The sequence below is a fragment of the Trichoderma aggressivum genome (genome assembly GCF_033847375.1).
Source record: "Trichoderma aggressivum f. europaeum strain CBS 100526 chromosome Unknown scaffold_016, whole genome shotgun sequence".
NCBI lineage: Eukaryota > Fungi > Ascomycota > Sordariomycetes > Hypocreales > Hypocreaceae > Trichoderma > Trichoderma aggressivum.
Genome location: NW_026946382.1, coordinates 1 through 19,962, shown reverse-complemented (window position 1 = coordinate 19,962; position 19,962 = coordinate 1). Strand labels below are relative to the sequence as shown.

Below are 19,962 nucleotides of genomic sequence, written 5' to 3'. Positions count from 1 at the left end.
TGAAGATTCCCGTAATGAATGAGATCTCAAGCATACCTCGGTGTAATGTAGCACCACCGGCAACATCAACTTCAACGACACTCACATTCCGTCTCACACATCACGGCACCTGAAGCGGGGCGCCGAAGCGGAAGCCTCCGCATACGGCCGAAGATCCACTACAGCTCATGACTGAGAGCTTCAAGCAAAATCTCATCTCCATTGTGTCGCGTCTCATGTTATCGTTATCCAACTTACACATTTTGTAGTCCAAATCTTTTTTCTCTTTTCATCTACCTTTCTGCACTCTGCAAATAAGATTCAGTCGCCCAAAAATAGCTCTCGCATACAAACGGCGACCCGAGTGAGCGTATTTTGTTCACAACAAAACGCCACAAATCGGCGGCTAGTAGATCACAGCCCCCACCTGCAAAATTTCATCACTGTTGTTGAACTTAGATCTTAGTCACTCACCTATCCACTCATCAACTACACGCAACCCTTTAGATATAAAAACAAAACCGTCAATAATCGAACATCAACGTCAGGGCAGAATCACCACAAAAAGAAGAAAGCCCACCATGTCGTCCTCCGAAGCCATCACCTCCATCTCCCTGCAGTCCCTGGAGAAGCTCTCCACAGGCAAGGTCCGCGATCTCTTCGGCCTCGACGACAAGTCCCTGCTCTTCACTGCCACCGATCGCATCTCGGCCTACGACGTCGTCCTCTCCAATGGCGTCCCCGGAAAGGGCCTCATCTTGACCCAGATCTCCGCCCATTGGTTCTCCGTGCTCGAGCAGAGAGTGCCCGGCCTGAAACACCACCTGCTATCCCTGTCGGCGCCGGCCTCAGCTCCCTTGACGCCGGAGGAACGTGGCCTGCTCCGTGGTCGAACCATGGTGTGCCGCCGGCTCAAGGTGTTTCCCATTGTGAGTTGTTGCCGGCGACATGTCTTGGGCACGAGGTGCTCTATTTTTATCGACAGACGCGCAGACCGCTGATTCTTTGCTTCGACGTTCTAGGAAGCTATTGTGAGAGGCTACATCACCGGCAGCGCCTGGAGCGAATAGTACGTTTCTCCTCATCTCGCCTCATCTCACCTCACCCATCTAGCTTCATGCTTGTTGGTCAACACACAACCTTGAGCAATCAGCCATCATAGCATCGCCACCGGTCACCGATCAACCCCCGGCTCTCTTGAACAAAGATGCTAACAATCCTTGTTCAGCATCGCCCACGGTACCGTCCACGGCATTCCTCAGCCTGCCGGGTTGCAGCGATGCGGCGCTTTCCCCAACGGGCCCATTGTGAGTTAAGGCTCTCCTCGTCCAATGGTCTTCTCTACTTCCCAGTCTGTTATCACAACTCACAACCGCCACCGCTTCCTTGGCTTCGCCCTTCAGCTCAACAAGGACTCCTCAAACTGACAACCAACAACCAGTACACCCCATCCACAAAGGCCCCTGCAGGCGAGAAAGATGAAAACATCTCCCCCCAGCAGGCCGTCGAAATCGTAGGAGACAAGTATGCCGCCCGCATCCAAGAGCTTAGTCTGTCGGTGTACAGCGCCGCCGCCGCCTACGCCCGTGAGCGCGGCATCATTGTTGCCGATACCAAGTTGTGAGTTTCTCTCGCCCCGGTCTTGCTATTACTCATGCAGCTGTGAATCCTTCCATTGCGGGTCCCCTATGGACTTGTACAACTGACCGATCACCTTGGAATTGCCGCTCTCTACATGCATGCCCTGAAACCTGAATTCTCATCATTTCTCGCCTTGCTGCCTGCCGGACTGTCAGCTAATAGCTCCATGCAGCGAATTCGCCCTTGACGAGGCTACCGATGAAGTCGTCTTGGTAAGGCAACCTCTCCCATCACATGTCGGCGGCGGGTTCCTGAAACCCAGCCAGGCTGCCTCTGAATGGATCCCAAAATAACCATAAACTAACGTTTCACACAGGTGGACGAGGTCTTGACCCCGTAAGTCGTATAAGCCAATCACTCACCCCATGCCCTACCGGAATGATCGGAGAGCTCTTGGAAGATCCAGGATTGTGACTTGTCAAGTGCCGTCGCGCGCAGCATCAAAGAACGCTCCTGTTATTTTTTTTAATCAAAAACGCCTACTGACACCCAAACCAGTGACAGCTCAAGATTTTGGAATGCAGCCGAGTGGAAGGAGGGTAGCGAGGCCCCTTCGTACGACAAGCAGTTTGTCCGCGACTACTTGACCAGCAACGGACTCAAGGGCAAGCCAAATGTAAGTCACATCGCACAGGGTTATTCCCCTTGGCTAGCTCCTATTCCCCGATCTTCGCATGGGGAAACAAAACAATCCGATGTCACGATATGAGGGGGAGGGTCCAGAATCCAGCCCCCCTGACTCGTGTCACCAACATGTCACTGACTGATGGGTTCTAGGTCGAGCTACCCGAGGCCGTCGTCCAGGAGACAGCGCAAAAATACAAAGATGTGTTTGAGAGGTGGGTACTCGGACAGCAACTCGTCACAACTCACCTACTTGGACGCGAAATCAAATGCTGACCACCAGAGCCAATAGACTGACGGGCAAGACTCTGGACCAAGCTCTGGCCGCCTTGGAAAATTAGAGTCACGAGAACCTGAAACGCAGCGAGAAATGGGAGGGCGAGACATGCAGAAGAAAAAAATAGCGGAGATACGAGGCGCGCGAGCTGTCAGATTCAAGGTCTAGGGGGGGAAAAGTGGCTTAGTCGAAAAAAAGAGAATCATCCCACGCTTCTTCTCATGCCAAGACTCTCTTTGTCCTGGGTGAATGCTTTTTTTTTTTGCCCGCTCAGGTGAAGTCTAGATCGCGAACGAGTGAGGCGCCCCCCTTGCGTCTCGGACTCTTGAACACAGCTACGAGGCCCGGGCCTCGGCCGTGAGACAGAAAGCTTCGGTTGATTTTGCCTAGCACCCAATAGACAGGCAATGAGCAAATCAAATAAACGGGACGGGGTGGAAACGTTCCAGAAGTCTCAGGCGTCAGGACATTAACCTAGACGCTGATCCCCGTCTAAGGAAGATGGCAGCCCTCGACTCGGGCAGCTATTGGCCAGAATGCCCGTCGTGTCATGGGCTTGTCCTTGTCCCGCACCCCCAGAAGCAGCCCTTAGCTCTGCTTGGGCTCCGTATTAAGTCCCTGAAGATAGCCTGTCGGGTCTTATCTGAACGCGTCTAACCGGGCAATCCCTCCATGGATCCTCAAGCCGGCCTCGAAACCGGGTTCGGTAGTCACTCTCAACCGCTGGCGTTGTAACCCGAACGTATCTACCAATGAGGGCCCATATGTCAACGTCCGCCAGTATAAGCAGAGTCCAGACCACTTGATCTTATGCCAGCGACCGCCGACTGATGGCCTGGATGATTCTAGACCTTGGAATCACGAGAATCTAGGAACAAGAACGCATCGGCGATCCCACAGTATCACCAATCGAGGTGCAGCTGCGGCGGGGTTGGCTCTCGGCCCAGTCGGCTAGCCGGCCACAAGCAAAGCTGGGCATGCTACCTTGGGTGCATGTAGAGTCCAGAACGGGACCTACGGGACCCGGATTCGATGCTGCAATACCTGTTCATGCAACGGAGGGTGCCTTATCATGCCCAAGGTATGGGTTCCTGCGCAGATACACATGTAGTGTGGATAGAGGGGAATGTTCAGCAACAGGCGGCTGCATGAGCAAGCCATGGTACAGCAGATCTATCATATTCTTGTTCTTACAGCCACACGAGGCTTCTCCTTCTTTTACGCAGGTCAGGGATTGCGCCGAAGAGAGTGTGTCAACTTACATGTACGTACTACTCCTGGTAATAGTACCTGTCCGAGGCACCAGCCTACCTCTACCTGTAACATCCATGTGCTAGCTCGCGCACAACGCACACCGGTCCGCGGAATCATCAATACTGTCCGGTACCTGCGCTCGCATCCTTGGGTCATCGCTAGTTGAAACGAGCACGCTACGCAGCTGCAGGATCCAATGGGAAAGTTTAGAATCAAGGGACCGATGGGATGCCCAAGAGGATGGGAGCCATTGCGTCTTCTTTCGTAAATTCGTAAACCCGTCCCAAAGTCGAGTGTTACACAAAGGTTGGTGATGGAGTGAGGCGCTGCAAGCATGTTGCGGTGAGCGAAGCCTGCCCAGATAAAAGTACACCTCAAGTACGTGTAATTAACTTAGTGACGACACCATCTGTCGGCCCGTCATTCTGTAGCTCAACTCATCCGCGTTGCCTCGTTTCATGGATTTGGGACGCGGACCACGGCGGGCGGCAACCCGTTCTGGGCTTATGCATGGATGCATGTAGGTTGGCACTTGGGACATGTACCTCTTATTAGCCGCCTTCAAGCGGAGGGAGGTAGCCTTCAATCCCTCCATCACCACTGCAAAGCAGCCTTAAACTGCAGCAATGATCTGAACGTCAGCCGCAAGAACCCGAGGCTGGTGGCGAATGGGCATTAATGATCCATGTGTTGAGTTTGAAACGCGCCCAAGCAAAGGGTTGCCTAGAACACGCATCACATCGCTCAGCCCTGACCGCAACTCCAGCCACCCAAGAAATATGAGGACCAGCACCCGGTTTGTCTGAAGCCAAGAGAAAGGCAATCGATCTGCGTGTACCTCGCGATCGGCCTTGAGCTGAGCCATGCAATACAGCCCTGCAATGCACTCCTTGCCAGGATCAAGGGGCGTGAGTGCCAGTCCACACAGCCAGAGAGCTGTACACAGCAGCCACGGATATTGAGGCGTACCCCCAACCTTGAAGGCACATGATTTGGCGGACACGGGACTCGAGGGAAAAAACCGAGATCCATCAACGTGTTTCATGGCGTTCTAGGGCAGCCGGTACCCCCCATTTATCGCATAGGCCAAGGGGCAGATTCGCATTTCGAGCATCCGACCAGCACGGTAGCCACGCGGTGAGAAAGGAGGATCCAGGCACCAGAGCTAGCCTTGGTGTACAACATGTACAACACGTTGCCGGCAAGACCTGAACATCATCTTTGCCAGACGAGCGTTGTTAGTCCTGTTTGAGTGTTATAGGCCCCTCTCACCCTTGCAAGCTCTTCTCAATACTACCCTCCAGTCACTTGGGTCTCTTTTTTGGCCGCCCCAAGGATACCAATGACAAACCCGTATACACACTGAGTTAGCGCAGTACCGTCTTGCTTTCACGGTCTCGCGCGTCCGTCATTCCGTGAGCCGTCTTCTTCGACACCGCGTCTGACTTTTTTTCGCCATTGCGCGCCATAGTCGATAGACTGTTCCGCCCAGGAGAAAGCCGCACCACAGCCCTTTCGCATAGAGCATCTCCCCCAGTTGCAGCAAAGCCCCCTTGGGAGCCACAAGCTCCAGTGGTCAAGTCAGGCGGTGCTTGGGTGGGGAGAGGAAGAACTGGCGGAACACGCCCCTAGAGCGACGCGACCTCAAAGAGCCACACCGGGGTTGACTGAACTAGTCATCAATGACAATTCCAGGTGCCGATTCGTCAACTAGCAACTCTTTTCCCATTGCCTTGGCTCTCGTTGCTTCTTGATCCGTGCTTTTGGACGCCTTGCCAGAGAAGTATAAAGCCCGCCCCTCTCCTCCGAGTGTCATTCTCAACCTGACCCATCTTGTCTCCAGGCAATCGACATTCCATTTGCAACGCACGATTCTTTCTTTCCGTTCTCCACGCTCACACCCGTTTGACAGCCTTGATTTTCAAGCCACTCGTTTCCAACATGGCCTACCCCCAAGACGTCGACCTCTCCGCAGGTGCATTCCGCGAGCCGTTGGCAAACGTGACCAACGCCGTCGGAAATCCTCTCTTGCTCTCTCTCTCGCAACCCGGGCGGGACGACGTCCAGAATAAAGGCGGACCGACGACCGATGCCAGTCACAGCCAAATCACAAACACCACCGATGCCAACAGTGGTGCTCGTAATGACCTCTCGAGGCTAAACGCCCCAGCACCCCGGCCTGGTCCGGCCTCGACGGATCACACTACCGGCGCTGCTGATGGTAGGAGTGTCTGTAGCATGGGCACTCCAGACTCCAAGACTGGCGATTCTGCGTACGGCACGGCCAACGATCATCACGTCGACCATGAGGTCTCCCACATGGGGCCCTGGGCTCAGGACAAAATCAGTAGCCTGGGCAAAGAATAAGCTATTACTCAGACAAGCAATTGGATCGAACGACAAGCATACCTGCAAACGACACCATGGTCAACAAATCGTCGTTACCGACAGTCGTTCAATCCGATTCAGGGGCACGTGCCTATGCCGACAGTGTCTCGTATGAATCCGGAACAGCAGAGTCTCAGCCTTCTCACACAGGAGAGCTGAGACACGCATTCGCCCGCTCCAACGCAGAAAACATCGAGGAATACAAAGAGAAGAAGAATCAACCACCACCAAGGGATAGAAGGAGAAATTTGAAATGCCCGGACCGTTGGCGGACCGATGCTGCTCGTCTTCACCGTACTTTCCCCCACTACCCTTGGATGCATGAATAAAGTTAGTCGCGACTGCCGTTTTGGATGCCGATGACTTATACCTGGATGAAGAAAAATGACGAAAGAGAAGAAAAAAAGGTTCTCGCGTGTAGTTTATGGGAGGAAATTTGATGATTCGCAACGGCGGCCTTGATGTTTTGTATTCCCCCTTCAAGTTACATCTGCTACTTTAATTACGGAGGTTTGGTTGGTTGTGTTTTTGTACATTGGGCATCACTCTTATAACTACCTTAGCTGCATATATGGCCGTGTCAAAGTGGCACGCCAGAAATGTCTCATACATTGTCCAGCTGCAAGCAATTCAATTTCAAATGCGATGTGACTCCGATGAAACGACTGGTCTGCATCCTCTCAGGCGCAAAGATGCCTTGTGAAACCCATGCCGTGCCGTTTGTGATGTCAATCTACCATCACCAGGATATAGGTAGTACTAGTGCCCAATCCACATCAAATGGTATTCGCGGCCCGGCCAATATGTACATGCACTCAGCCACGGACAAGTGCTAATTTCCAGATAGAGTGTGACGAGAGTTGCATGCTCAATTTACAATCAACAGCTGAGTGCAACCTTGGCAAAAAAACGTGACGAGACAGAACCCCCTTGCAGGGGGAACTTACAATCAATCAATTGACGCATTGAAGCTAAAGGGCACCAAGGCATGGCAGATGAGATTTAGGCGAAATGCCCAGTGTATAGAGTTTTAGTTGCCCGCACTTCAATCTTTACGAAGACTTCTTTACCCCTGACAAATTTACACAAAGTGGACATCGAAATCTAGGAGCAGACTTTCGTATCTCCCAAACTCTGCTGGATTTAACACGAGCGACAAACGTCTTACCACGTGTGCCTACTACGTAGCCCTTGCTTACCTACTAGGTATGTTTCCCGATTTTTGCTCCGAACACGGGGGTAAAAGAAACGGGAAACGGCCCCTTGCGTCAGCTGGATGATATCAGACCGTTGCTGCATCGATCCACCTGTCAATCCGTGTGCAACGGTTCAATTTCATCCAACGGGAAACGGCGAGCCCCCAGTCCCACACCAAAACGTACATAGATCAACAGACAAATCACATTTGCACGCAGCATCGAAATAGGACATCGTTTTGTAGATCAAACAAGTCAAGGAAGAAGAAGTGAAAAAAAACGGGGGATATAATGCATTAGTATACCACTAGAGTACATGCAGGGGCTGACATCATCGTCAAAAGAAGAGTAGGTAATTTTCCATGCAATCGTCAATAAATAGGAAAAAGTTGACAGACGCCGGGAATACGTCCCCCCCTTCTTCCATCCATTTCCTAACAACCTGCCCTGCTGTATGAAGAAAAAACAACAACAACGTAATCTTGCCTCAAGATATTAAAATAACCGTGTACCAGAGAAAAAATCTTTAATGCGCAAAAATAAGGAGGGGACGCTCCCGCTCCCCCCCCCCCCCCCCCCCCCCCCCCCCCCCTCCACAAAATTAAGAGAAGAAGGCAATGGCGAGGGCAACGCCGGCAACGAGGGCGAGGGGAGAAGAGAGGCGGCCAGCGGCGCTTCCGGGAGGAACAGTGGTAATGGCGGGGTTTGAGGAAGTAGAAGCAGCAGTGGTTTGCCTTCCTGTAACCACGAGACACATCGGTTAGCGGGATCTGAAGCGAGCTTTGTACAAGGCAAACAACAACAAGTTTGCCAAAAGAAGTCAAGAAATACGTACCAGTGGTGGTTGTAGCCGCGTGTGTGGGAGCAACCGTGGTGGAGTTGTGCTTGGGAGGGATGGAAGAGTGGGTGGTGCTCGAGGCCTCCTCGGTGGTGGATTGAGCAGTGGTTGACTTGACCAGCGTGGTAGAGTGCTCCTTGGTGGAGGAAGCCTTGGTGCTGGTGGGCTCAGCGGTGGTAGTCTCGGAGGTGGGAGCAGCCGTGTTGGACTCGGCAGCGCTGGAGGCGGCGCTGGAGGCAGATGAGGCGCTGGAGACGGCCTTGCCGCTGCCCTGGTAGGAGAACTGCTGGCTGTAGTTGCTCTGGCCGCTCTTGTCGGTGATCTTGAAGCTGTAGATGCCAGAGGGAAGGTCCTCCAGGGTGACGGTGGTGGAGGAGCCGGTGGCAGAGGCTGTCGCACAGTTGGTTAGCGATTTGTTTGGCAACAGGCTGCGCTACTCAATGAGGAGACAACTCACAAGCAAGAACCTTGACGTCCTTCAGGTTGGTGCTGGCACCAGTCTGGAGAAGAATCTCGCAGCCAGAAGAGCAGCCAGAGTACTCGAGGGTGAAGGGCTTGCCCTCTTGGACCTCGAAGGCAGAGTTGAGGAACTCGGGCTTGGCGAGAGCGACGGCAACAAAGGCCGAGACGGCAGCGACAGAGTACTTCATTTTGAGTTGTTTGGAGGGACGGAGAAAACAAATTCTGAACGAGAGACGAGAAGAAGCGTTTGACTGATGTAGGAAGAGATGGTCAGTTTTCTTTTGTTACGCCGATCGATCAAGCAGCGAGTGTTGACTGGTATGTTGGTTGAGGAGGAAACCAAGTTTCGGGAGGAAAGCATTAGGAATGAGCATGATGAAACAACAGGAGGCAAGGACTGAGCCGTTTCCAGCTGGCAGACGTGCATTCCGTCCGACAGCCAGCCGTCGACCAGTTTCAGCTGTCCTCAAACCATTGCCGCTGCCTCTTCACCATTCACAGCTGGCAAGCCATTGATACAGCTCTGCAAGCACCGTAAAGCAGCCCACCAGAGTGGATTCTGTCATTGCAGAGTTGCTGGCTCGAACACGATGGACAGAATTGACAGCATAGACAGGAAGAGGAAGGAAAAAAAGAAAAAAGGGCAGGGGTAGCTGCGCGCAGGCGATCGATCTCGTTGTGAATACGAGAAACAGATCGCCTTTTCCGTCTCCATCTCCAACCAAAGACGGCAACTATACACAAACACGCAACACCGCAACAGGAAACTCGATAAAAAGATGGAGAAAAAAACTTACACTCAAATGAAACAAGGGCCTAGAAAGCGAGTGATTAGGCAGAGATGGCGAGCAAAGAAAGCAGAATCAAGAGAGAAAAAAAGAGCGAAAGCCAGCCGGAGCAGGACGGCAACGGGTAATTAAGTCTGAAGCAGACAACGCCAGGAGTGGAGCGGGCAGGCGGCCTGGAATTGGACGAAAAGGCCCCCCCAGGAGGCTCCATTTCCAGCATCTCGTCTCGAACAGGGGGCGCGGGAATTGGAGGGGGCCGAGCGCAGCCGCCGTGGTGTTAGCGATCAGTCCAAATCGCCCATCGCGACTTGCCTGGGGGGGGGTTCCAAGGTTGTGTCGGGTGCTTGGATAGCTTCAGAGTTGATCCAAGTTTTCACGTCACTTTTGGCTGCAGGCGGTGCGGGCCTATCAGCACCGCCCAGGAACCCCTGGCCAGCCCTTTTCAGCCCGCCCCAGCGCCACCCACTAGCGGGCAGCGAGCTCTTGCAGCACACCTGAGCTTGTAGGTGCTTGTATGGATCAATGGTGGATGGATGGACAATCAGACTAGCAGGCGCCTTTGGACGAGTAAGATTGAATGGCGGGCTTCCACTGAAATGGATGGACATGGAGTCGAGTGCCTGGAACAGGCGTTGCGCAAGGCCAAGCTTTTCTGTGCCCCCCGGGAAATAACATCAACCTGGCCTAGCGCCGTGTCCACTGTTCCTGGGCTGTCTGTCATTCCAATCTCGCCGGGCCATCAAATTCCACCGGGTCAATGCCAGGCGGCTGCAACGGCACAACAACAAGAGACAAGAAAACAGTGAAGAAATTAGAGCCAAGAGAATGATGGGCAGAGAGACAAGAAGCGCCTGAGTCAGCACCCTGCACAGCGACTAGCCGGAGCAACATGAAGTCATTGAATACATCAACACTGCACTGTAGCAGGTACACACACCAGACACCAAGACTGCATTGCATGCACAGCGCAGGCAGCGAAATTGGCGCCATGGAGTCTGCTGTACCTTGGTCTTGGGGAACCGCAATCCTACGCCTCGCTTACAGCTTTTTTGCTCTCCATCTCTCCATTTCTCCATCTCCATGTCGTGCTGTGTCATGCAATCCAATGCAATGCAAGAGCCTTTTTTTTCCCTTCGGCGTGTGCCAAAAACGAATTTGTCCATGTCATCAAAAGAAACTCTGAAGCTCCGGCAACTCCCAGGGCCAATGGCGACGGCAGAAGCGTCACCATCAGCTCCAAATCCGCCGCCACACTTTGTCGATAGCTCAATGCCACATTTTCGTTGTCAAATACGGGGGACGCCATTGACTTTTTTTCCTACCGACTTCGTGTTTTTTAGGATGTTCGTGTCCATCAGCATCGTCATCCGCGCCATCTGCAGCCTGAAAAGCTTCTTTTTTTCATGCTCCCCCCTCTATCGCGCGCGCGTTGCCGTCTCTCCTTGCCTCTCCTCTCCTCTCACCTCAGACAAGCTCAAGCTTTTTCGCACTCTCTCGTCATCAAAATGTCTTGTTCCCACTGCGGCCTGCAGACCCAATGCGATCCCGCAATCAAAAGCACCGCAGTCCAACCAACAGCCGAGCATCTCCATCCCATTGATCCCATCCATCTATTTCCCAACCCATCAACAAGCCTAATTGCCTAGCCTCTCCCCTAAAAGCCAACCCGCCTCGACGCAGAAAACTCCACTTCATGCCCCTGGTCCGGCTCATTCCCAAACGGGCAATCTCCAGCCCCAAAAACGCCTTTATAGCGTCCGCGTCGCGATCAGCAGCCCATACAATGCATTGCATTTCGGCACATTTCCCAAGAGAGCACAGCACCTCACGCACCTTTGTGATGTTGGTTGATTCAACTTTTTGTTTTTGTTTTTGTCTTTTCTCCATTCGCCTCAAGTTTTCCTTCCTCGTTGCCTAAAGTCCCGTCAGAGTTCGACACAGCCCGCTTCCGCTCCACAACACCAAACCCCCACGACAACTTGTGCAAAGCTCCTCTTCCATCGCAACCTTTTCGCAAGAAAATGTCATCGACTCTCGCCATTATCCCCACGAAATATACTGTAGCACCACGAACAGGCATCATCCCACTGCACGCAGCCCATGGCTAAACTCTGAACGCGCAAACACGAATCCCACCATCTGCACGTTACGCGGCCCTAATAAGTAACAGCAACATCATGCTTTTTTACCCTCTCCCCATCCCATTAATCCTTTAGTGAGAACAATGCAAAACGTATCAATAAGAGGCAATCATGACATTCTACCATCAGTCGTCATCCACTCCCCCCTCCCCCCTCCCCCAGCCGATGCATCGAGGCTGTGCTCGCCCAGGGCGCTCATTGCACCGAAATCACAGTACTCCTAGCCAGAAAATCAATAACACTTGACCCAAAACACAAGGCCCCCCTTTTCCCTCTTTCAACTCATCCAATAGCTTCATCAACAACCTTCAGCTCCGCCCCCCTTTTTTCATTACCTCATCTTTTCTTCTTCTTTCTTTTCCACAACAAGCTTGTTTTCTGTCTCTCAACTAGTAGTAGTAGTATTCGTAGCATGCTGTAATTGGCATCACTCTCCCATTTCCTCTTTTGCCCAAATCGGCATGCCTCTCCTCTTCCCCGAACAACCAATCCCCTGTCTCTCTTTCTGCTCAGCCATCCCCGCAAAATCTCCCAAAGAGCGTCAAGAAGCCAAGCCCATTGGGGCCCTCGCCTCGCTTGGAGGGGAAATCCTGTTCCTGTCTCACATTCCGTGTGGAGAAGAGTAATCGATAGGCAATCTCCTGGCCCCCCCTACCCGACTCCACCGCGTCAGATGGGCGGCTGTCTAGATGATTTCAAGTTTTGTCTTTTCTGCTGTTCGTAGATAGGTAGGTAGTAGTGGACTATGTACTCGTAGCACCCGTGTTCGTAGTGCCGGTACTCGTAGCACCATCTTTAACAATGGGCCACCCCATCTGGATGGATTCCCGACGCAAATTCCAGATATCCTTCTCCGTCAGAAGAACATCAGGATACTGATGCTTCAAAACCTCAATGATGCCCCTCGCCGAGAGATTCGAGTGATGCAGCAAGGCCCTAATAATCGTCTTCTGGGCATCCGTCAAAGCCCCGCGCCGGTGCTCAGGAAAAGCAATAGGCAGGTCGGGCTCATGATTGTGGTCGCCGCACAAGATGCCCGGCACCCACAAGTCGTCCGAGTCCTTCCTCTGCACAATCTTCATCTTGAACGGGCACCCCGTGCGCTTCGTCGTGGACTTGCGCAGGCCCGCCGACTTGGGCTTGTACGCGCCGTTTCCACGCACGCAGGCAATGTCATAGCGACGCGGCTTGCCGTCCTCGTAGCAGGACGGCCGCTTCTTGACCATGGCGAAGCCTTCGACGCGCGCGTGTGCCTGGAGCGCCTGAAAGGCCTCGTCTGAGGTTGCGAAATGCTTGTCGGTTGGGGGCGGTCGGAGAGGCATTTTTTTTTTTGGCGGAAATGTTCGATTGGGGCTGGATGTCGTTGATTCTGTGAAACGCGTTGTCGACTTCGCGATACAGTAGCTGTAGCCACTTAAAGGGGGCAGAATAATACCAGTTCTATCTCGATTCAGCAAAAGCTACAGAAAGGTACTTTAATTTGCCAGCTATTTAACACACTATTTAGTGTACCATCTAGGTACACTCCGACTAGGTAGTTTAGCCAGCTTGCCCCGTCCGAATAGCGTGGGTCGCCAGTAATTCCTGCTAGAGGCGAATTCCTAGTCGAAAATGCTCCCGGCAGTGCCAACACGAAGTTTAGTTACCACCGAGTAAATAGCTCCGCCCTATTTAATCTTGTTGAAGCTACCTATTCATAACATGGCATCGAATCAAAGCCGTAAACGCCGGATAGAAGAAAAGGAGAACTTGCCGTGCCGTCAGGAGATCGGCACAAGCATGACGAAGCGCCCAAGCTCGACTCATTGGCCCAAATACCAGCTGCAATTGCAAATTTGATCCCACCTCACAATCAACGCCAACATCCGTTTGATTTCCTGCCCTTCGGTCCCGTGGGCGGCTTAGCGCTCGTTCATCCCCATAGCCATTCCTTTCCATTGGATTAGACGTTATTAAAGCGAGAGCCAGCGTCTTCTCCATTCTCTTTCTGGACAGACGACACACGATATCACATTGACAACACACGCCATCTCATTGCATCAATTACTACTAGGCCATAGCTGTATTTACACAATGCCGACGCAGCCATCGGTACAATCATGAATGTCCTTGGCACATTCCCTCCGCCCTTGCCTCACTACATGTTTTTTTTTTCCCATCAGCTACCAGCTGAGCTGATTGTTCATTATTCGGCCAGTCCCTAACTCGCTCGTTATGCCAGCACATGAAAAAAAAATGGGAGATAATAGATACGATGATGAATTCCAAATCTTGGAGCACTGGGTATTTTTTTTGGGGGGGTGTGAATGAAAAATGAATGACGCGTTTAGTGCTCCAACAGACGCAAGCTACCCTGAACGACGACGTTTTCGAGGATGGATCCCGGGGGAATGTCAATGGTGCTTCCCTCGGTCGCCACGATGATGACTGTGCCCTTGAGCGTCACGCCGCGGCCCAGGTTGACAGCACCCGTGATGGTCAGGTGGTCAAGCTCCAGCACCTTGGGGATGGAGGGGATGTGCTTCTGGAAGTCGGACACCTTCTTAAAGTCGCTGCCCAGCTTGATCAGAGGGGCGTCGCCGAATCGGGCGGCGCTCATCTGGAGCTGGCCGTGCTTGAGGGTGTACAGGTCGGACTTGACCAGCATCAGGTCGGAGCACGTCTTGACGGGCAAGAATCGCCGACGGGGAACGTTGACACCGTGGGCGTTGTTGAAGTGGCGGATGGCGGCACCGACGGCCGTCTCGAGCTGGAGGATGGAAATGTCCGACTCGCCCTTCTTGTCACCAGGGATGGTCTTGCCGTTGGGGATAATCTCCATAGCCAGCTCGTTATTCTCCACGACACGCTTGATGGCGCTGAGGTTCAGCCAGATGTTGTTGGTGTTGAAGTACTTGAACTTCTTGATGGACTTGAACTCGTTGACGTGCTCCTTGGGCACCTGGGCGATTTCGAGCAGGCGGACGGATCCCTCGTAGTCAATGATGGTACCACCCTTGACGTCGGCCTTGGTCTTGTTGGTCAACTCCATGATGTACTCGGCCTTGGTCTCAACCATGTGCTGGAGGATGCGCAGGTCGACGACGGCGCCCAGGTTGTCGACGTTGGACAGGAAGACGATCTCGATGCCGCGCTCCAACAGCTTGTCGAGAATGCCAGAGTTGTACAGGGACTCGAAAACGTCACCGTGTCCGGGAGGGTACCACTCGGTGATGGACGAGTTGAACGACTTGGGGACAGGCAGCAGCGAGTCCTTGTAGATTCGGGGGTATCTTGACTGGTTGAAGGTGAGGATGTCCACGTTGTGGCCCTCGTACTTCTTGATAATGGCAGCGGTGTCATCGTTTGTGTTGAACGAGTTCATCAGGATGAAGGGCACGTTGACACCGTACGTGCGGTTCAGGTATTCAATCTGACGGACAGACAGGTCGAGGAAGGACATGCCATCACGGACTTCAATGACGGACTTGGGTCCGACGCAACCCATGGAGGTACCCAGACCTCCGTTGAGCTTGAGGACGGCGAGCTTGTTCAGGAACTGCACGGACTCGGTGTTGGCAAGGTCCTCGTAGTCAACGACCTGTCCTTGGGCGGGAGGGGCAATGCGGTCCCAGTCACTATAGCTCTTTTGTCAGCAACCCTCGTCGCATAGCATCAGGGGGGAAGAGAAGGGGGGGGATATAAAACGTACACCGCATTTCCCTTGGCTTTGTCGTTGAGGTATCGTCGGAACAGGGCAAAGAAGTTGTCCATCTCAGTCTCGAACAGCTAAAACAAAATCCAGTGCGTTAGCAGAGCTGCCACGCCTTGGGTTGTATATTATGATTTCTAACCTTCTTCTCCTTGGGGTCCTCAACGGTCTCGGCGAGGTTGGTCAGGGCATTTCGCATCTGGGCAGCGGCGACGTTGGTCGAGGTGTTCTCGAAGGCCTGGGTACGATCGGTTAGCTGGCGGTCACGAAGCTCTTCGCTGGGAGACATTTTGAAATTTCGGTGATGGGAAGGAAGAATCAAAATCAAAATCAAAATCAAAATCAAATCGTGGAACGGGCAAGATGAAGAAGAAGGGAAGAGACGCTGCTTTTGACCTGGGCAGAGCTTGGCTGGCAGTGATGAGAGGCACCATTCTTGCGAGCCCTCAGCAATCAGCAATGCCATCACCTGATGGCAAGTGCACAAAGATGCCAGGTCGCTCCCGCGGCCATTAGTTTTTGCCAGGGCCTTTTTTTTTTTTTTTCAAAACTCAATGGCCATATCGCCTCGCCAGCTGGCGTGATGCGCACATTACCACGGCCAAGGCACAGCCATGAGGGAGGGGTACCGTCATCAAGTCAGACTGCGGGGAGCTTCCCATAGCTATCACGCCAAAGCGGTAGCAAGCTGTCTCTCTTCCCTCGTCGCAAGGGCTCGCATTGCGGTGAAAGTCAAGGCCAATGCTAATGCCACGACGGTGACGAGCAACAGGCCGTAGAACGAAGGAAAGGAAAACGAGGGGCTACTTGCCATGTGACTGCGAGTCTTGCCATGGTGACGCTGCTCAAAGTCGCCCTCGGGGTTTGGCATGAGGTGCGTTGGCAGAGCGCTCTTGACTCCCGCCATTGTGATTGTGTGTTTGCTCGAGTTGGAGTGTTTGCTTGTGAGACGGAGGGGCTCGTACGCGGGCGAGCCTTTCGAATTTGCGGCGGTTCGCAGCTTTTCAATGGAGGAGATGGAGGTTTGGTTTGGCCGTCAAAGAAGGGGGGAGGTATCAGGTCTTAAGGTGGGGTGGATGATGGACTGGCGGGGTGGATTTGAATTGAGCTTTGCCCCAAGCAGGATGTTTAGCCAATCTAGCACGACCCAGTTAATTACGCTGCTGTTGCATGTGCTGTGCTGATTGTGATTGATTCTGTCGTGTTGACGTCAATCAGTGACGCCCGCCAGCAGGCTCACGGCATTATTTTTTTTTTTGCAGGTTCTGACGGTTGGGCGGGAGGGGGGCGAAATCGAAGATGGAGGCAATACGTACAAGAACACAGACACAACAGCGGCTTTAGCTCCCAAAGGCTTATGTTGCTACACGGCAGGCTCAGGATGATGGAATGAGGAGGAAAAAGAGAAGCAATTCTCACGTCCACAGATCGACGGCAGAACCTCTGGCTTTAACAGAAACGGGGCAGCCCCTTTATTATTGGGTCAACGGCTGCTGCTGCAACTTTTTGACCGTAATTTCTGGATCCCATCGTTGCTGTGCTGTGCTGTGCTGTGCTGTGTCGTGTCGTGTCGATTCCCCTGAACAACCACGACGCTCCACCAGCATTTCGCATCGACCTACTAGCAGAAGCTCCGCGCAACTTATCCCGGCCGAATCCCCTCATTGTCAGGAGCCCAAGGCCGGGGGTTGAGGGGACCACCAATCATTCATTCGGGGCTGAGCCAGACCGTCTTCTCCTACCTACGTGTAATGCTATGCTTCCAGGTCAAGTCTGTTTTTTTTTTCGCCGCCGGGCCAGGAGAACAAGGCCCAGCAAAAGCCTGTTCTGAATGCCATCCACTTTGCACAGTGAATGGGAGGTGGGATCCGCAGTTCAGCAATGAACCCCGCCACCTTTTTTTTCCCTTTTTCTTGTCTGCCTGGTTTCACGGCCCAAGCTTATTAACTAAGTGGCCAATTGTGTGAGAGGGTGTTCCTCGTCTCTTTGAGCTTGGCACATGTTACCTGTGCCAGCCGTGCCAATCGGTTCCCAACAGAATACCACGCTTCAGCTGCTTGAGGTGAGGGTTGAGGGGAAAAGAGGCAAAAGCGAGAGAGAAACTAGACAAAAAGTGTGGCAGACAGACTGCAAGAGACTGAAGAGTTTTTTTTTTTTATCCCTCTGCTATCATGGCTTCATTCTCACTTGCATCCCGCTCTTCGTGTTAGGGGTACCTCGCACATGTATATATGCACGACGATATGCATCGGCGCCCAGATGCGATACACAGGCAACGGCAAATCATGACGGAGCCATGTTGCGTCTGGCTGCCCAAAGGACTGCCATTGGGCTGCGTGCCCATGCCGTAATCCCTCAAAGCAGGCAAAAATCCCTCGACTCCCAACGAGATTGAGGCTCTAGACTCTCGCCATGGACGGGTAGGGTAAAAAAGGAGTCGTGGACTTGAGAGGTTCAGGCACAAAGTCATCAGACTCGCGAGTGACATGTCTCTTTTCTTTTTCAGACAACAACGTCTCGCAAGGTTCATCATCTGCATCCTTACTCAGGCAAGGTACTAAAGGCTGCTAGTCGGCACTACTGCCGGCTCTGCTCGGTAGAGGTCATCCGGAAGGCCTCCCGCCTGGCTGAGAGACGGATGTCGTCCAGACAAACAGGAACCTGACCTGGTACTTGTGGCAGCAACAATCGCGCGGTTTTCTCTCTCTTCCTTTCCGCATATTTCATATATTAATATGGCGACCGGATCCCAATCCCAACGCCTCTGGAAGGGAAAATTGCTCAACTCGGAAATGGGACTCGAGTTAGGCATCGACACATTCCCACGATGCGACCTCCGTATCAGCTCCGGAACTCCTATAACGGCCCGGTTTGGCTCCAAACACGTGGGGTTAAGGAAGCATCGGCATTGCTCGGAATCAGCTCAAACAGCATTGGGCAAAGATGAAAGAAGGAAGGAAAAGGGAGGTACTTTGCAGTGTTTTCGTCTATTAGCAACAAGACGAAGGAAGAAGGGGAAAAAAGCAAATATGGTCGTGTAGAATATTGCTTAGTACTGTTTCGCTAACAACAGGTTTGGTCCACTGCAAGAAATGACGATAATTTCCCGCCGTAGCTCCGCCTTCTGTAGAAACTTGTAGCATCGAACGACGGTGCAAAAGCGCCAGTCTCCAAACGGATTCTCCTGACCGGGGGTAAACGTTGAGAAGGAAAGAGAGACAACTTTTATTTTGCAACCTCTTCTTGAAAAAAATCTACTTAATCGGCCTTTTTGCCCCCATCATGGAGGCTGGAGAAGATTGCAGGTGAAGATAAAGCCAAGGTTGCAGATGGATGACCTTTATCGCTGCACGAGTAAAAAAGGCCCCATAGATAGGATCCCGTGCCCCCCAAAAAACATCATTGCAGCGGGCCTCGACGCCCATCAGTGCCGCTGCAACCACTAAACTACGCCCTGTAGCGCCCCGTAGCCAGCCACTCAGACCCCGTGGCGCCGCGCCGGCTCTTGAATGGCCCGTGCTTTCTCCCAGCTTTTCCGAATTTTCCACGACAACGTTGCATCTGGATCTGGGGGCACAATGCAGAAGAAGGCAAAGGAAACATTCCAAGCGTGTAGGAAAATCGCCCAGATAGTGCCAGGACGGCGTCACTTGCCAATGCACGCTGGGTGAGTCCGCGATGACACATTCCGGAGCTTCCAGTTTGCGCACTTGCGGTGGAGCCGAATGTTGCAGAGATTATGTGTTGTGATGGAGAATCTTCTGGCACCAACAGAGCAAACCGTTTGCTCTTATATCGCCATGTACCCCGCGAGTCTCTTTTCTCGCCCTCTTGAATGCCTCTTGCCAACGAGCAGTCCCATCTCTGAAGCACTCCGGGATACCCTGCCGAGACCTTGTTCTTGTTAATACTACCCGGGCAGAGTGGCAACGTTTTCCGTTCCGGTTCCGGAATCCCACCTCGGCGTCCTCCGGCCCACCCTCGGCGTCTCCTCGTCCCGTCCGTGCTGGGAATATCGTCAACTAAACGAACCCAGAAGACACACAAACAATGGGTTCCCTCAACATCACAATCACCCTTCCCAGCGCCAGCCTCCCCTTCTGGCACATCAACGTCCCCGAGACGGAACGCACGCCTCAGTGCCCGCCGTTCCTCGTCGGCCTCAACCCCAAAGACCTCCGAACCGTCTCCACGCCCGACTCGGAGTACCGCACCCAGACATGGGAAGAGGTCAGCTACCTCATCAGGACGAACAACCTGGAGCGCTTCCAGCGCGTGCCCTCTGACCTGCGCCGCTACAAGGCCTTCACCTACCGCCTGGCCAAGATCCACGGCAGCATCGCCAACTTTGTCCTGAGGGAGCGCCTGCGCTGGGACACGCCCGTCGTGGCCCGCGGCGCCCCGTTCCAGCACGACGACGACGTCAAGATCCTTCACAACGACTGGCCGTATGGCCTTGATCGCCGCATCGTACACCTGGTCGTCTGGACCAAGTTTGAGCTCAAGGCGCGCTCTGCCACCGGGGACTTGACGGACAAGGCGAGGAAAGAGATTGACGACTTTGTGACCAAGACGTTCCGATCCCGAATGTCCGCCAACACGGTGAGTGGGATTTGTCCGGGGGGGGGGGGGGGGGGGGGGGGGGGGGGGGGGGGGGGGGGGGGGGGGGGGGGGGGGGGGGGG

The 19,962-nt window shown here is 53.3% G+C and overlaps 7 protein-coding genes across 7 annotated transcripts; 3 read left to right on the top strand and 4 right to left on the bottom strand.

Moving 5' to 3' along the window:
* Window positions 1-560: 560 nt before the first annotated feature.
* Triagg1_4842 (uncharacterized protein) lies at window positions 561-2,585 on the top strand (the record flags this gene model as incomplete). Its single annotated transcript, XM_062899290.1, has 9 exons — window positions 561-908; window positions 1,002-1,048; window positions 1,208-1,286; window positions 1,421-1,599; window positions 1,793-1,832; window positions 1,937-1,956; window positions 2,119-2,236; window positions 2,398-2,459; window positions 2,537-2,585. 9 exons carry the CDS (start codon window positions 561-563, stop codon window positions 2,583-2,585), a joined length of 942 nt encoding a protein of 313 aa, XP_062756023.1.
* A 3,131-nt stretch (window positions 2,586-5,716) lies between these two features.
* Window positions 5,717-6,142, top strand: Triagg1_4841 (uncharacterized protein; the record flags this gene model as incomplete). The annotated part of the gene is made up of 1 exon (XM_062899289.1): window positions 5,717-6,142. The coding sequence occupies one exon, from the start codon at window positions 5,717-5,719 to the stop codon at window positions 6,140-6,142; it is 426 nt and encodes a 141-aa protein (XP_062756022.1).
* Window positions 6,143-7,960: 1,818 nt separating this feature from the next.
* On the bottom strand, window positions 7,961-8,847 carry Triagg1_4840 (uncharacterized protein; the record flags this gene model as incomplete). Its single annotated transcript, XM_062899288.1, has 3 exons — window positions 7,961-8,097; window positions 8,195-8,587; window positions 8,655-8,847. The coding sequence occupies 3 exons, from the start codon at window positions 8,845-8,847 to the stop codon at window positions 7,961-7,963; spliced, it is 723 nt and encodes a 240-aa protein (XP_062756021.1).
* A 3,484-nt stretch (window positions 8,848-12,331) lies between these two features.
* On the bottom strand, window positions 12,332-12,910 carry Triagg1_4839 (uncharacterized protein; the record flags this gene model as incomplete). The annotated part of the gene is made up of 1 exon (XM_062899287.1): window positions 12,332-12,910. One exon carries the CDS (start codon window positions 12,908-12,910, stop codon window positions 12,332-12,334), a length of 579 nt encoding a protein of 192 aa, XP_062756020.1.
* A 1,004-nt stretch (window positions 12,911-13,914) lies between these two features.
* Window positions 13,915-15,568, bottom strand: Triagg1_4838 (uncharacterized protein; the record flags this gene model as incomplete). The annotated part of the gene is made up of 3 exons (XM_062899285.1): window positions 13,915-15,205; window positions 15,280-15,356; window positions 15,422-15,568. 3 exons carry the CDS (start codon window positions 15,566-15,568, stop codon window positions 13,915-13,917), a joined length of 1,515 nt encoding a protein of 504 aa, XP_062756019.1.
* Window positions 15,569-15,946: 378 nt separating this feature from the next.
* Window positions 15,947-16,186, bottom strand: Triagg1_4837 (uncharacterized protein; the record flags this gene model as incomplete). Its single annotated transcript, XM_062899284.1, has 1 exon — window positions 15,947-16,186. The coding sequence occupies one exon, from the start codon at window positions 16,184-16,186 to the stop codon at window positions 15,947-15,949; it is 240 nt and encodes a 79-aa protein (XP_062756018.1).
* Window positions 16,187-19,329: 3,143 nt separating this feature from the next.
* Window positions 19,330-19,810, top strand: Triagg1_4836 (uncharacterized protein; the record flags this gene model as incomplete). Its single annotated transcript, XM_062899283.1, has 2 exons — window positions 19,330-19,727; window positions 19,786-19,810. The coding sequence occupies 2 exons, from the start codon at window positions 19,330-19,332 to the stop codon at window positions 19,808-19,810; spliced, it is 423 nt and encodes a 140-aa protein (XP_062756017.1).
* Between the last annotated feature and the right edge of the window lie 152 nt (window positions 19,811-19,962).